General features: G+C 46.0%; 1 protein-coding gene across 1 annotated transcript in view; it reads right to left on the minus strand.

The window, feature by feature from the left end:
• Nucleotides 1-16,437, minus strand: part of DOCK11 (dedicator of cytokinesis 11) — a gene marked incomplete at its 5' end in the record, with an annotated part of 33,609 nt that overhangs the window by 219 nt on the left and 16,953 nt on the right. Inside the window, 12 exons of the mRNA XM_010145214.1 lie at nucleotides 2,595-2,746; nucleotides 3,950-4,050; nucleotides 4,701-4,891; nucleotides 5,221-5,431; nucleotides 6,404-6,550; nucleotides 8,250-8,363; nucleotides 9,238-9,360; nucleotides 10,341-10,447; nucleotides 12,662-12,719; nucleotides 12,801-13,016; nucleotides 13,757-13,870; nucleotides 14,514-14,696. Of these exons, the coding sequence (XP_010143516.1) occupies nucleotides 2,595-2,746; nucleotides 3,950-4,050; nucleotides 4,701-4,891; nucleotides 5,221-5,431; nucleotides 6,404-6,550; nucleotides 8,250-8,363; nucleotides 9,238-9,360; nucleotides 10,341-10,447; nucleotides 12,662-12,719; nucleotides 12,801-13,016; nucleotides 13,757-13,870; nucleotides 14,514-14,696 (1,717 nt within the window). The remainder of the gene's footprint in view (nucleotides 1-2,594; nucleotides 2,747-3,949; nucleotides 4,051-4,700; nucleotides 4,892-5,220; nucleotides 5,432-6,403; nucleotides 6,551-8,249; nucleotides 8,364-9,237; nucleotides 9,361-10,340; nucleotides 10,448-12,661; nucleotides 12,720-12,800; nucleotides 13,017-13,756; nucleotides 13,871-14,513; nucleotides 14,697-16,437) is intronic.

Below are 16,437 nucleotides of genomic sequence, written 5' to 3' on the forward strand. Positions count from 1 at the left end.
AGGGAGTCGTGCATCCATGGCGAATGCATTGTATCTTCAGGGTAGATCTAGACAAAGCAAAATAATCACCAATTCAGGAAAAGTTTCTGTTCATCGTTACAGTCAAGCTGGTTAAAAAGGTATGCAAAAGAGATAGCCAACCTTGTCTTCAAAGCTGTTTCGCACAGGCAGCGTAACAAAGAAATGAGAAAGAGTAATTTAGCAATTTCTGTAGCATTCATATATGCACCGTTCTGTGTAGCACTGGATCGTTTTTAGCTACAACTGTCCAGTAAAGGAAAGAAACAATTCTCTGTAGAGCAATAGCAATTTTTTACTGCACCTTAGCAGTGACAGAATTCTGACAGTTGGGGTTTTCTGTAAGCATTGGGAGTACCTGCAGCTAAATAGAGCAAACGTTCTCTCCATGCGGCAAGATTTTGTACTTTATATCCCGAAGGATGGTCTGACAGCACAGGATCTAACTGGAGAGGTAGAGCCGCTCTAGAGCTGACGGTGTATTTGGTTTTGTGGTTCATCAGACAACAACAAGGTAGTTGGCCTGAATTTACGTTAGTAAAACCGGGATCACTGGCCATCACAAACAGTTCCTGGACATCCAGTTTTCTGCCGCTCTCCGAGGCCTCCTCTACCTGTTCAGCTGCAGTTTATCCATTTTTTATGTTTACATTTCCATCACTTAAAAGATCTGCAGATAGGTGCCAGGCTGACGCAGCAAGTTACCTGCTACCTCAGACTAAGTGCACTGCCTGTCTTGTATGGGGGCACTGACAATATTGAGAAAAGCACACGTTCTGTGCGACGAGAACCCTAAATTAGTGTAATACACTTTTTATGTTTAACTAAGCAATTTTGAGAAGAGGAAAACATGCTCCATTAAGCTGGTTAGATACTTAGGTCAGTTGATGGCCATACAAAGCTCGAGTCAGCAGTTATCCACGTAATGTTGTACAGCCCTAAAGAACAGTGCTCCTAAACATGATCTTTTAAGCTGCCTTATGATCTAATACAAGAAGAAAGTGAAAAGTATGTCCCTCCCGGTGAGCCCTTCACTTTGACTTTTTAGTTGCTCTCATTTTTTGCCCATTAACCACAGATGACATGACAGCAGACTTGTAAATCTACCGAGATAATAGGGAGTGTGCTTCAACAACGCTTCTTTGTTCTAAGCTAAACGGAACGACTGTACTGTGATGGTGCAGAACTGGGCGATTTGGTTGTGATTTGCCTATTGCAGAATTCAGAAACCACAAAAGTTCCAGCAGCTGCATGTAAATTAAATGTCTTGGAAAGGTTTACTTGCCGACAGCTTGGGGCTAGCAGGTGGCAGCTCCTATGAAAGAACAGCTCTGAGCAGAACTCAGCAGTGGCGTACACATGGTAGGTAACGCGCATGAAAAAAATGAGTGTGCCCAAGGTGCGAAATTAGTAGTTTGCACACGGAGAAAATGGTGGTGATTAGCCAAATAGCCGGGAAATCTAAGAAAAGCAAGGGGTATGCAGCAGCCACTTACTCTCAAACAGATCCTCTCTTAAACTCCTACAACAAAATTCAGCCCCATCATGAGGTTGTTTCCGTGAATTGACGCGGTACCTTTCCATAATAAGACTCTGTCAGATTCCCGTTAACGTTATTTTACTGTAAATAAACCGAGCGGACAAGCAGCAGCCTGGTGCAGTTGTATTATTTTGCCACTTGCACATTTTTGCATTGGTTTGAGCAACTGCGAAGTTATTGCAGAATTTGCCTGCACATTTTTAGCGACTTAAAATGTTGCATTTTTAATTAATACTCAACATACAGGCCATGTGTGACTAAGTGGGAGAATCTCAGAATGTTCTTCTGAATTTCAGGTACTATGAATCACAAAGCAGTCTGTGCTGTTCACTTATGAGCCTGATACTATCGATTTACAGTGAGCTCTCTTTTGTCATGATGAAAGCAAAATCAAAGAGCAGAGGTAGGGAGATTACTTCAGAAAGCCTGTTTTCCTCTAATTTCACAGCACGGTACTAGGTAGAGGTGCAACTGTTCTTCGAACCTCTCACCTCTCTGATGCTACTGTTCGAATGTGTTTTCCTAGAAAGATCCAAGAAAACATTAAAACATGGGTCAGGTAAATTACCACAAATATTTTAACAGTGCACAGGAATAGCATCTTGTCAGTAGGCCAAAATTAAAGGAAAACAGCCTTTAATGAAAAATAAATTTTAGAAAGGAATTTAAGCAGGATATAACTGAGGAAACGGAAATTTTGCCAGAGAATTTCATCCTGAGACTCATCACGGGATTATTATGATGCAGAAAACACGAGGCCAACCAGGATTTCTGATGGCCATGGCAGCCAGGAGACTAATGGTGTGTGTCAGCGACGAGTCCACCCTCAAGCACACTGTAAACCAACACCGGGCTGAGACGGTCCTTCAGCAGAAACCAGTTCTAGGAATCCACCAAGTGTATAGTTTACTTTTCTTGTTTGGTTACTTGACTTTTTCTATTCAGCTAAATAACAAGAAGAGGGATCAGGTTTTCAGTCAGGGTTCAGCATTAGCTAGTTTTCAAGCACAGAGAACCACCTCTGCGGGCTCCCAACATGCAGTACGTGCCTGTTCGTGGATGATGTCCGAAAGCTCTTTCACCATATCCCGAAAGTTTGATTTCAGCCCCTCATGATACTCCACTTGATCCTCCTTAATGAGACGCTCGTTGAGCTCCAGAGCAATTCCACAGGCTTGTATAAACTTCCTGGGGAGGAAAGGAATGAACTTCGGGCATTACAATAGCCCATTCTTCTCCCAAAGCAAATAACCAAACAGAAATGCAAATCTCATTTCCCCGCCCTTCTCTCCAGTGTCTGGGACAAGGCACATTCCGGGACCACCCCCGGCCGAGCAGATCAGGGACTGGGGAGGGCCTGCAACACAGGCTGCTGGAGCTCCTTCGAGCCTGGACTCTCAGGAGACGCAACACGTGCACCTGCGGTGCAACACGGCGGTCTCGCACCTTCACCCCAACCTGTAGGACCACACACAGCTTGCAGATCCCAGAGAAGCCCAGGGGCTTTTATACAAGGAAAATACAAGCACCACTGGGGTTTTCTGAGATTTTTTGCATGAATAGAGATGGTATTTGTCCTTCTTGCTGCACTGCGAGGCTGGAAAGTAAAACCACCTTCCCTCTTCAGTGCATCCATGCGTGGCAGGTTTACAGAGATTGTTCGCTTGTTTTTCCAAGGTTTGCTCAACACGCTGAAGGGAAACAGGACTGGCTGAAATGCTGCCTTCTCCATACAGTGACCAATGGGCATAACGGGAGTCACCAGCACCCAGGAATGAATGCAGGAGCTGGTGGGCAACTGATCGCTTCCAAGAGGTCCAGAAAATAAAGTGGCAAGGGCTACTACGTGAAGCAGGAGCTGCCTGATTGTATTTGAGGGACACATTCAAGTGGGTGGTAAAACCTACCCTAAGGGACAGAGGTTAGGAAGGTTTCAAAAATTAGAAACAAGAATGATGTTCCTTCATAAGCTGGGAAGGGATTTGCTTCAAAATATATCAAGTTGATTATTATCTAGTAAAAATTCCCTTTGGAAAGATTGGGAAACCATGCACAATATGAGAGATCCCTGAACACAAGACTGCTCGACCTCTGGTTTTCAAGCTCCTTTCTCTACATGACAACCTCAAATGCCCACACAGACGGCTGAAGCAGGTGTTCCAGCAAATCCCCCCGTGGAGATCACAGCCCTAGCTTGGGAACTCTCGACGTACAGAGTTCCACTGGCTTTTGTCTTACGTCTGAGCACACACAAGCCCTTGAGACTTGGATCTTTACATGGCGTATTTAAGCATTCAGCATCTGCTGATTTTGGAGACAAACAAAAATATAAGCAAAGCAGGTACCATATTCCGAACAGCTGGCTAGTTTTTATTACATTAGAAATCCTACCTGAACATTTCTTTTAACTCATTCACCTTCTTAGTAGGATATTTGCTGGACTGGCTGTCACTGAGGAATGCTCTAGCATAGGCCAAGGGACCAGCATTAACCTAGAACCAAAGAAATAAAAAATCATTTATGCTAGAAGTTCTGTTGAGTTGCTAAAGGCACTTGTGAAGGGAATAACAAATTCTTTTTAAAAAAACAAACCAGTATTAGCATATTATTTAAATGCCACCAGCTCTGCATTCCTAATGTCACTGGAGGCATCTGAAGTTTCCAAAGTTGAGAGTTAGTTTTTCTATCTAGGTTTTTTTAAGACCAAAAGATAAATGGAACAGATAAATGCAATCTGTTTCCTCATACTTTCCTCTTATTTCCATTTGGAAAAGCAACATGGTCTGAGTCCTCAGGCCATTCATCCAGCTTGAGAAGCCAGACTCCCATTATTTGTCCCCGATGCTTACACTACAATCTTCAGGAGTTAAGTATATTTCTGCATTTACCCATGGCCAACTAACGTGAAGTTACACTTGGACTCAGCACTGTAACCACCACCGGACAAAATCCTTATGACCAGAACCCCCGGCTAATGTCCCGCTGAACGCGGCAGGGCCGGCTGCGCTGGCAGGCTGATGGCTGCAGCGCGGCAAATGAGATAGTTAATGACGTCTGGAAAGTACAAGTGTTGTGTTGTGAAGGGATGACTTACTCTGAGGTGTGTCTAGAAATGTAATTTGGAACGGACACCAAGCCTTACCTGCACGGAAACACAGCCCTGCAGTTTGAGTTGTAGCTGGATCATGTCAACATCACCAGCAGAGCAGAGCTTCTGCAGCTCCGCCGTCTTGTCTTTTATTTCATCAGTAGCGACATCAATTGGCTTTAAATTAACCTGATGTTCATAATTGACTGGAATTCTCTTCTTTACGTATGGAAAGGAGTTCAAAGCTAGCAGAAACAGCAAAGGAAGTTTACAGACTGGAAAGTCATGCAGCAAGCAGGAGTACTCGTCATAGAACACATACAAGGAGCTCCTTCCCTCAGGGCTTTACTCGGGGTGTATGAACAAGGCTACAGTTTACGAGCATGAGTTATTAATTAGGAAAAATTTGCACATAGAAAAATAAGGTAAATTCCCCCTCCCACCAGAATATTGTATCACAATTCTGATGAAGTCACTGAAAGAATTTCTGACTCTTGGGATATTTTCATGAGCTAAAATAGTCTAAAAATAGTTGCTGAGACATACTGTTCCATGTTCAGATGCTTGTACTCACTGGTTAGAATGGTCCTTTTTTTACACTGTTCTTCCACACTGCCATGCTTTTTTCCAGATAAAGTGTAAGGAGTTTCAAACACAAATCTGTTGATGTTATGATTTCTTTCAAATTCAGTCTTTCTTTCAGAGATTTCTTTGTCTTCAAAATAGGGCTTCACATAAGTCACTTGAATATGGGCATACTTAGGGTCAAGGTCCTTAATGTTAACCTGTGAAATAAGAAAGTTACTCACCAGAAGAACAAAGGTTAATAACTGAACTTACAATTGGCTAACTTATCCGCTGGGATCTGATTTAAACCGCTTCCCTTCCGACCCAGCCCCACTGCACGCAGGAGACCAGGCTCTCCCTTTGACCTCAGCTGAGATGTTTAGACACAAGGCAGGAGGCGTGCCGTAAGAAGCACCTCGTCTGCTGCCGCACCAGCTGCGTCTGCAGCGGGCAGCCCTATTTCCTTATGCTTCACTGCAGCACCCGGCTGAGCTGCTGAGTCCCTCTAACGTGACCATATTGCTTCCAGCCCACGAGCTAGCGCTCACGCAGTCCAGTCCTATGGCACGCGGCGCCGCGGGCTTGCCCAAAGCAAGCTTTGGGATCACCAGCATTGTCTTCGGTAAGCCGGACTTAGCTGGTCTTACTGGTTGCAACCCAAGGGTGTGAACAGTCCTTGCAGGGGCGTTCCGCAGGAAAAGGAAGGAGCTGCAAGGCCACATAAGATTTTCTTTGAGACTCGAACTGTCAAAGCAACAAGAGATAACTACGCTTCCTTTCGCCCGGCTCCTAACAACTCCCAGCCACAGGGCTCAGCGATACGTGATTGCAATTTCCCATTCCTAACTCCTAATTCGTTTGTTTCCACCTGGGAGCCAGATCAGCTCCAAAACTTGTCAAGCTGTGCAACGTGTCCACACAGGAGCATGAGGATGTGAGGGGCAGCTGGAAGCAAGGGGCTTCTATCAGGGTGGAAGCTCCTCCCTCCCTGCTGTTGTCTCCCAGCTTCAGCTCCCCAGAGCAAAGCTCATCCTTCTGCGCGCCATCCGCACAGTGCTTAGAGCAGCACAGTCCCAAGCCCTGACCAGCATTAGAACAAATCAACGTTTTCGTCAGCTCATCAGTGCACTTTCCCCTGGAACTCACTGTTCACGGCATTTCATTAGCTTGTTCGCACCGCGTAACTCTACCTTGTTAGAATCCTGAATAATCTTTACAGTCTCTGACCCAAATTTTTCTCCATAAAGTTTGAGAAGTCTGAAGGAGATCTCGGAGAGGCCTGTCAGCTTGGGTTCCTTATAGATGTATTCCTTCCCGTCTTCTTCTTCAAAGAATGTCTAGCATTAATCACAAAAAAGTAGTGAGGAATAGCTGGGTTTCTTCACTTGGAAAACTTCATTTTAGATTTGCGACCATGAAAGCAAGTTTCTACTAACATTTCAAAAAGTCAAGAAGGTTTAGAAGGCTGTAGCTGCATAAAGTCTCACTGAACTCGGCCTGTTTAATAGGTTCCTTCAAAAATTGTGTAAAAACCCCATAAAATTCCTCTACCAATACAAACATGTCACTGCTGAACACGAAGGCTTGAGTATGACTAGTGAGAAATTTAAACAATGTGGAAGGTGGGTTTGGCCAGCAGTTGACTTTCTGGAAGGTTGGGAAGGGACAAGCAGGAGAAAAAACCAAGGCACAGAGAAGGAACAGAAAGACAAGTAAGTCGAGGAAGCCCTGTTAGTACAGCCACAGGAACAGTCTGAAGAGAAGGACTTTGTGTAGGCTGAAAGGAACTTCAAGCAATAAAGAAAGAACCGGGTTTCCTCTGCTTTGATTCCCCTTGTATTCAGAGAAGTGGAACTTGGTGTGTTTGCTGTAAACAGAGACAAACCTGCCTCAAAGGTTGTGCCTGCATCACCAGTCCCTCCTGTCACGGAAACAGCACGAAAGCTTCGCGCTTTGGCGAGCTGTTCCAGCCGGACTGTGAGGGAGTGTCACAGCTATCTGTGTAGCTGGCGTGTAAACCTGGCAAAGCTTCCAAGCGGGAAACTGGATCAAGTATTGGTTGTCAGGGTGATACATTACAGAGCTGTTTTAGGGGCTGATCCAGTTATTTCTACAGCTTCTGGAAAACGAGGCTAGCAGCTGTTTCCATTTATCTGTTGCTATCCTTATTTACTTTCGACATGTCCAGAATGGAAGATAACATGAGGACAAAAATAAAATGTTTTTTTTTTTGCAGCTGTTTGCTGCAGCAGGGCTAATAGAATTTACACAGCATTTTCTAAAGAGAGGTCGCATCTCCCCCATGGTTACGGGTCCACAAGCAGAAGCAGGTAGTCAGGACACAAGGGAGATGAGGGGAAACACACTCTATTAGATTAACTGCTATAGCTGGAGGAAAAAAAAAAACCCACAACTTCTTTCAGGCTGAGAAGAATTCATCAGGCACCATAAAGATCATGTTCCTTCTTGGGACTCTGAGCCCCAGATCTTGTCCATTTTTCCAGCTATCGCAGGTAACAAAAAATACTATCTACCTATACAAGCGAGTAACCAACAGTGATATGTATTTTACCTCCAGCTTCTCCCCTAACCTTTCACTCTACTAGTATCGACAAGGTAGCAGCAAGTGTCTGTAGAAGAAAATGTCTGTTACTGCTACTGCTGCTATCCTATGGTTATATACTGTTACTGGTTAGATACCATACACACTAAACTGTGTTTGTCTAACTTATAGTAACTACAATTACCAAAAATCCCCAGCGTTTTCTGAACCCACTAAGCCACTTCCCAACTGCTGAGTTGTTTTATAACAAGGCCAAGAGCAGAATCGTAAACTTTATAATAAATCAAGTGTTCTTGGAGAGAGAGTCACAGGCCCTCCCCTCAGGGGTGCGATACTGAAATGCTCATGCAGACATGCCAGTGGCGGCCCCAGAGCTGCTAGCAGGGCTTTTCGCTTCAGGTCTGGCAGAGCAACAGCTTTCAGGGGCACGATGCCTGGTGCGGGATAGCTGGTGAGCCGGTGTATATACTTACTTGTCCATAAAAGGCCACTCTGAAAAAGGTTCCAAGAAGCCTCTTCCTTGTGTGCATTACTTCCAATATCTTAGCATACGCTCCATGAAGCGTTCTGTACAGCTGCGTAAGTTTCTGGAAATCAAATCCTGGCATGGTTAAAGCAGAATTTTGCAAGCGGGAAATTCTAGCTAACAGTGGAATCTACCGAGGTACCTGAGCAGAATCTCAGCCTTGAATTTCTCAAGAGGTTGAACTTACTCTGTTTTCTCTGAAAAACCTCAGACTTAAGCAATGTTTACCTTCAGGTCTGAAAGGTACCACAGACTACATCACTACCCCGAGAGGGAAGGCTGAGCCTACTGTCTCAACATGTTCCCCGGCTGAGCCTTTACGGGCACAGCAGCTTGCAGTATTTTACCCAGAAATTTTTCTGTGATTAAAACCAGCTTCATGATGAAAAAATTGATCAAGGCTTTCCCTCGCTTCAGCTATAATAGTTGGGTGCTGTCCCGATGTGGAGGGGTCATGGGAGAGGGAGGGAGAGAGAGGTGCTCTTCAGCAGCCAAGCAACAGCCACGGGTCACTGCAGGTGTTGGGAAGGAGCGAGGCGGAGGGCTGGTAACAGCTTCCTTCCTTCCTCTCCACTTGCCACTGAACTCCTTGCAGATCTAGTCCTTTCTTTGAACAGTTCTCGCTCTGTTTTTAACCCTTAAAACACTCAAGTCTCAAAAAGAATCTGTCTTTGATGAGCGCATGGGATGACGACAGCTTTATTTTAGGGGAAGGAAGATGAGAATTCTTTGTTAAACATGAGTCTTCCGTGACTTTCGCTTTAATAATCACCCTTCACACTGTTGCTTTCACTAATTTGTTTAATGACCAGCAATGAAGGACAGTGTGTGTTTTACTGACGCCAATTCATTAATTCATAATTTCAAAAATAAAAAAAGCCTTCTGTTCTTTTCTTAGCGATCCTGATACCTGCAAACTACTGCAAAATACCTACCTCAAATTCGCGCCGCTTCTCATAAATAGGAATGATCAGTTTGGAAACTTCAGAAATTGTTTCATAGCGCTCTGCTTTCCACAGGCCATCCACACATTGCTCCAGCAGCTCCACCAGGACTTCCTGTGAGAGCAACCAAATGGGTGCTGTTAATATCAGTGAAAGTTAGAAGAGAAAATAGTTTTAACTTCAGATACTTTAACAGGTCCCAGTATAAGTAGTCACAGTTGCATAAGTTTAAACTCTGTGTGTTCCTGGCCTTTACAAAGGTATTCTAAATTGTAGTAAAAAAAAAAAAAAAAGGACAAGTTATTTTTTGAAAGTTCATTCATTCCTAGTAAATCATCAGCATAAAGCCATCAAGTACGTCTTGGTTATTTAGCTACCTCCCCAGGAGAATGCAGGAACTCTGGGAGGGTGTGGAGATGACAGCTCTGGAGGTCACAGAATGACTAATGAGAATTGCCCGAGGAACGTGTGTGCAACAGCAGTGGGATGTGATGCTAAGGGTCTTCAAGACTAGTGTTGATGAATGGGCCGTCGGGCAGCTGGGCTCAGGGCCACCTTGCTCAGCCACATGGTCTACCCAGCACCCTTGTACGGGGATGGAGCAGAAGTTACTGTGAGTCTTTATGACTCACAGGAGGACCCAGACACTTCGCCAGGGCCCTGCTATGGTTTCGGGATTGTTATGCTAATGTGATGTCCTGCAGCACAGTCCTAACTCAAGAGGAATCTAAGCTGACCTCTCACTGGGCAAAGCTTGACCTGCCTTCAGTTCCTCCTTGGCAATTCCATGCTGCGGAGCCCTGCGCTGGCAGAACTAACATTTGCAGAACATGGCAGGCAAAGATTGTGGTGCAGCTTTTTCAGTCTCCGTGCCAGAAAAGCCTTTCAAAGGAACCAAGAACTTACATCAGCTTTACCTGTTTGAATCATACACAGAAAATCCTTCAATGCAGATTTATCTTGGGAAATAAACAGTCCTCCTTACAGATGTCAGTGCACATCTATAATTTGGTAGAGCCCAAGAGAAAAAAGTCTAAAACTAAATCCTAATCAGCTATCCTGTATGTCCTGTAGTCTATACTACAGGACCTCACCTCGCTGTAATGTACATCCATCATCCCACCATCTTCTTTCATTGCACCTTCTTCATCAACGTTGGGAGTGATTTTCCTGAAGGCAGTGCATCCGCTGGGGAAGAGTTCTGTAGCAGCCAAAAGCAAACGGATTAGTGGAATAATGTATCTCAACTGCAGCGTGCTTTAATGGCCAGAAAAGCACTCCAGCTGACGGTGAAGTCCTACAAGCAGCAGAGGACCCGACTTCCCTGTTTGCTACTGGTTTGCTGTATCCGACTGTCACATCAGACCCTCCCCAGCCATTCGCAGTGGGAGTCACTCCCAGTACATATCGCACACCAAGCATAACCGATTGCCCAGTGTGCTATCTAGTCCTGGTCTGAGCCAGACCAGCACTCATTCTGTTCAGTAGTTTCACTTCTCAGCTCGGTCTCGTCTAAGTGACGGCACTTTCTGAAGTTAACATATTTTTGCAGACTGACTGTCTGCTTTGAGAAGTGACAACGCTTGATGTTTACAGTCACTACCAGGGACTGGGATGCAGAAAGGCTCTTGCTTACACCTGCTCCTATGGAGCCCAAAGTCACTGCTAAATCCTGTGTACCACGGTGGGGTGCAGTAATTAAGAGGTCACACCTACGGGAAGGAGCAGACGGCACAGGTGACCCTAAACTGACCGACAAGGTGTTCCATCCCACAGACATCATATTCAGTACAAAGCTGAGGGATCACAAGGATCAAACTCTCTTCTTCAGTGGCCGGTGCCCAAGGAGGACTCTGTTCATTCTGCCTTTGATCCCAGTCCATGCATTCCTGAATCCAGTTCCCGGATCCAGCTCCTGAATCCTGTTCCCATCTGCCACAGAGTCCAGCCTGGGACTTACCCGGTGTCTGCCCACAGCATCAGTGGTGACAGGGACTGATTACCATCAAGGGGTTGGGTTTGGTATTGGTTTTGTATGTATTTAATTTTATTATTCTTATTTTCATTAAAGCAGTTTTCTATTTCTTTTCCAGTCCATCAGTCTCTCTCCCTTGTCCCCCGTCTCTTCCCCTTTGGGAGGGAAGAGGGGTTATTAGAGAGCATCTGTCATTAGCCTAGTGACTGGCCCAGCCCTACCCCTTGACAGACCTGAATGCCATTTTTGACCAACCCAAATGGCTGCAAACAGCTGCAAGTCAGAAGGACAAGGGTGTATCTCTGCATAGACGATGCAGGAAGAAAGCTATGGCTGGATGCTGGAGAGCTGGTAGTAAGTGAACATGACCGTACGCTCCCAGCAGAAGGCACAGTTACATACTCCAAAATGTTGAGTAGCTCAGCATTTACTGAACCCTTTCCAGCCTACGTATATGAACAGAGTACCAGTGACAGAGATAACTCGGTGTATTCACTTGATATTCCTTTGGATTTGTTCCTTTGTGTTTAATAAGTTCTCCTTTACCACCGTTTGTGGAAAGCAGCCTCCAGGGTACAAACAAAGAATTGCCAGCTTTCGATACTCTCCCCTCTACAGACGTGTGAAATGTGTACTCGTATCTGAAAAACGAGTCCCGATTTTTCCCACTGCCAACACCAAGTACAGAATTTGGAGGGATTCCAAGCCCCCTGAGCAAGGCACTGAAGAGCTTTCCAGCCGAGGCAGTGCACGTAATCAACTTTTATGCAGCCTTAACTTGCTGATATGTTAAGTGTTCATTTCAACGATTACTCCCCTTACATGGAAATGAGAAATGAGGTCAATATGTCAACCGTGAAACACCTATTAAAAAAGAAAAAGCCTGCAAAATGGCATTACTTGAGAAAACACATCTGCCCTTCCTTCCTGTTTTGCATTAAACCACAACACTCTCTTTTTTGCTGATCGTTCTTTAGGTATTTGTATAGTTAGGCTATAGTCTCATTTTTTGACTGAATTTTGACTGCATTATTGTGTAGTTTTCTGTATTGCCTGTAGCAACACTTCTGATGAACACATTGGCAGTCAGTTTTTAACACGGGCTTCCCCCGTAAACATATTTCCTAATGTAAAATACAACTGAACATTTAAGGCAAGACATGATGTGTCAGTTCTTATTTCACTCAGCAACACGCCAACATCAGGGTCGAAGACCTGGCCAGCCTAATAAATGCCTGTATACGAACAACTGGATTCCTTTCTTGAAAAGTACTCGTTGACTTCTAGCTTTATCCATTGCATTATTTTTTTTCCTTTTTAGCTTATTTCTAAAATAATCCTTCACCAAATTGAGAGAAACTTGACTTTAAAACGATTCTGATCCCCGCAAACGCCACCACTGCATTGTCTTCTTGTGCCTCCCGAGCAGCACACACTTACTTTTCCGGTGCAGAAACTCTGCAACGAGGGCTGCGACATGGACGTACACCATGGCTGCCTGCAAAGTACAAAGGGAACGTTCAAATGCCATCTGTACGTCTGCCCTGCTGTTCATCGTGCCTTTCATTACATGCAGTACCTCTGAGAAGTCTCCATTTTTCACATGTATCTTGGCCATACTATCCAGCCAGGTTTTCCGGAGCTCTGGGGTACTTGCGTAAGACTTGGCTAAACTGTACTGCAGATCTATCAACATTTCTGGATCTTTTTCGTGTTCTTTCATTTGAGCAGTAGCCATAAGCACTGTACGGATCCTCTTTGTCAAATCTTTTACTTCGGAAGGAAAAGCAGTTGCCTGCCACAAAATAAATCTAATTAGAGGCAAATACAGGAATAACAATTTTGCCAAAGAAAGACTGTCGCTACCCTTTCAGCCAACACTCGATTTGCTGCCAGTCTGAAAATGCTGAGAGTGCAGGAGATATGACAAACTAGCTTCTACTTACTGAACTCACACTTTTACAGCGCACACTATTTCACACGCAATTAGAGGCATTCCAGTCGGGGTGTGCACGGGGCCAGGCTCTCCTGGCCGTGCGCAGGATGCCAGGTTGGCTGCTCCCATGCTAGAGTGAGGCAGGTACTTTGGCATCCTGAGGAGCTGGTGTAGGGCGAGACGGAAGTGCCCTGTGTGTGCAAATGTCCCGGGGTGGAAGCATAACCTGACACTCAGTTAATTCCTGCTAATTATTACCTTCAGGTAACAGAGATACCAGACCCACCCTTGTCATTCCTCTCAAAGCTGGAAGTTCTTGGAAAGCTCTTTGGACAAGCAGCACACTTTGCCAAGTGCAGCCTGAAGAGCAGAGCTCCCTCCTCTTGGCAGGAGCCCTCAGGGATGGAGCGTGACCTGCCTGTGCAGCTGGCCCTGCTGCTGTTGGTGTAATACTTGTTTACCGAGCAAACACAGCCCCCATGAGCTGAGAAATCACAGAATCATTAGCCTTATCCTTAAACGTGATTTCCTTGAGTGTGTCCCCCACTCTTGAATCAGTGGCTGATAGCATATGATGTGATTTAATGTCTCCAACTTACCTTCATAGGCCTGTCACTGTTTGCAAAGTTGTTAATGATGAGCAAGGAGTCCTGAAATCTTGTCCCACCGCTGAGTGCCACATCTGCTATTAACTGGCTCACTGCGATTATTATCTGTTGGGACAGGGTAGGGGCGTTATTTCAACGAGCCCTAACAGTTGTCACAGTTACATAAAGTGCTCAGAGGAAAACATCACAACTTTCTCACAACACAAGCAATGCTGCTGTGGCTTTGCTGTCACATCTCCCAAGGACAAATACTCCCCAGACAACCAAACTTTTGCTGAACAGAATTAACAATATAGCAATTGTAATACAAATCCCTGTTTGTACCTTAGTTACCTTCTCCCATGATTCATTACAACCCCGATGGTATTCATCTGCCCCACAAGGTATCTAAATTTGCTCCAAAAAACCAAATGCTGCAAAATCAGCTCCAGGAAAATTGCTTCTCCTGCCTCAGAAGCAGCTCTTTTTGCTCTCCTTCCACCCCATCTTGGTCAGCTTCTGGGGCAGAGATGTGCCTCGTGTCCATGATTCAAAAAACTCAACAGCCTGGAGTACTTGATGGCAGAGTATTTAACCCAAAGGGCCCTGGGTCAGTCACTGGAAACAGGAATTAGGCAAAGCCTGAAAATCAAGACGATTTTTGTCCATATAACCATGGCAAGACCCTCTGCAGTTACGAGGTAACACTGATATGCCTGTTCATTAAATCTGGGGTGTCCTGCTCTCTAGCTTTTCCCCAGCCACTGACCTGAAGATGCGTTCTCAGAAATGTTCTCCGCTTGGTGAACTCAAAATTATTTCTCATCAAGAGATACAGAAGAGCTGAGGCTTCATTCCTTGTGGAGGACACCTTGGAAGTGCAACATTTCAGGATCTCGTAGCAGAGGGCAGCGCACATGTTCACCCTTCCCTTGAAAAATGCTGAGGGAAACTTCACAAGAGGCATGCAAATATTAGAAAATACACCACTACATTACACCCGCAGGGCTCACATGGGCAGGGGCATCGGGCAACACACCGGGCTCCAGCCTCAGGAAAACTTCTGCCAGTGTTCTGAGCCTGGAAATGTTTGTGGGAAGGAATTCAGGGCCTATTTTTAACCATGTTTCCTACAGCAATGTGAACTTTGCTGTCGTATGGGCTTGTGTATGTTTGTCTATCCCCTTCTCCAACAGCTTTTGGGTTCTTTGGCAAATTCTCATGAGATCGGACAGAAGTTTTATCTTCTTAGAAAAGCCATAAACACCAGCAGCAGCTCAGAGAGGAGAGATCCTGTGGACGTTCCCATCAAAAGCTGCCATCTGGCACATCAGAAAATCTGCCAAGCCCACCCAGAAGTCTGACTCTCGGTGTCTGCACAGCTACTTCTACACATCCCTCCAAAAAAAGCAAATTCGTGTTCACTGCCTCTGGCCAAAAATATTATCAGGAAAAAAAAAAGGGAGAAAAAAAAGAAGCAAATTAACATCGTAATAACACAGGGCTGAAAGGATCATGTATGCGCTCGGGACAGGAGCTATGAAGTGATTGTTGCAATCCTTCTCCCATAGCAAGGTGGGGTCACGCTCAGAACTGAGCTTAGCCCAGAGCTGTCCACAATGACGTGCGATGGGGCGTGCACCGGTGGCACACGGGCACCCAAGAAGATATGGCTGGCACTTGCTCTCAGCTGGCACCACTGCTTGCCTGCAGAATTTTTTCAGACACTTCCAACCCAATGGTAGGAGAAAAGGTTTGCCTGGGAGTCTTGCTGCAGAAGCAGCCCAGGATTCCTCCCTGGGCACTCCCTTCCACACTGCAGCAGCTCTGGGGGAAAACCTGTGCCCTGTGCATACGGAAAGCCTGTCTCCCCACACAGCTCCTTCTGGGGACCCGGCGGCAGCAGATGCCATCACCCTGGTGCCAGGTGCCGGGCTGCAGAGCCCAGGCTGTGTGGCTGCTGAAGGTCCGGCCACACGCTGCCGGCGGCTCTCCCGCTGTCAGGAGAACACGAGCTGGCAAGAGCTGCGAAACGGCACGTGAGGTGAAGAATCTGCGCGTGCTGGAGGAGCGCAGCTCTGATCCAGCCCTAATGTGAAGGACCAAAGCAGGACTCAGCCCAGCCAGCAGCTCCCGCAGAGGCCTTGGCACAAAAGGGACGTGAGGGCAGGGCAGCCACAGGGGCGGGAGGGACGAGCCCAGTGCCCCTCGCGACTGCGTGGGAGCAGTAACGGTGCTGCAGCCTGAGCGCACTAACGGGGAGGGAAAGCACAGCTGGACGTGGGCAGGGGGCACCGCTAACAGCCCGGGAAAAGCCCCCAACTCGGCCGCTGCAGCGAAGGAGCAAGACTCTGCTGCTCCAGTGCTTCTGTGATGCCGCTAACGTGCCCTGCAAGCGTCAACACACGGGGCGACAGGCAGGCACGGAGCGGGCAGCTACGTGGCGTGTCCATCACTCTTCCGTCCATGTGTCCGAGCTGCTCTTTAATGCAGGGCAACCCCCTCCTCTGTGCACGTTTTCCTCCATAATCTCTAATTTCAAGACTATTCCCAAGCACGTACATATGGATTTATCTGTAAGTGATGCTGTGAAACAAAGGATTTCGCTATGAAGAAAACCCGAGTATAAAATATAATCTAGCTTTTGTGGCTTCTTTCCAGCTGGTAAAACAGAGACAGCTCTCTTCCCTAAT

Source organism: Buceros rhinoceros, unplaced genomic scaffold, assembly GCF_000710305.1.
Source record: "Buceros rhinoceros silvestris isolate BGI_N320 unplaced genomic scaffold, ASM71030v1 scaffold41111, whole genome shotgun sequence".
Taxonomy (NCBI): Eukaryota; Metazoa; Chordata; class Aves; order Bucerotiformes; family Bucerotidae; genus Buceros; species Buceros rhinoceros.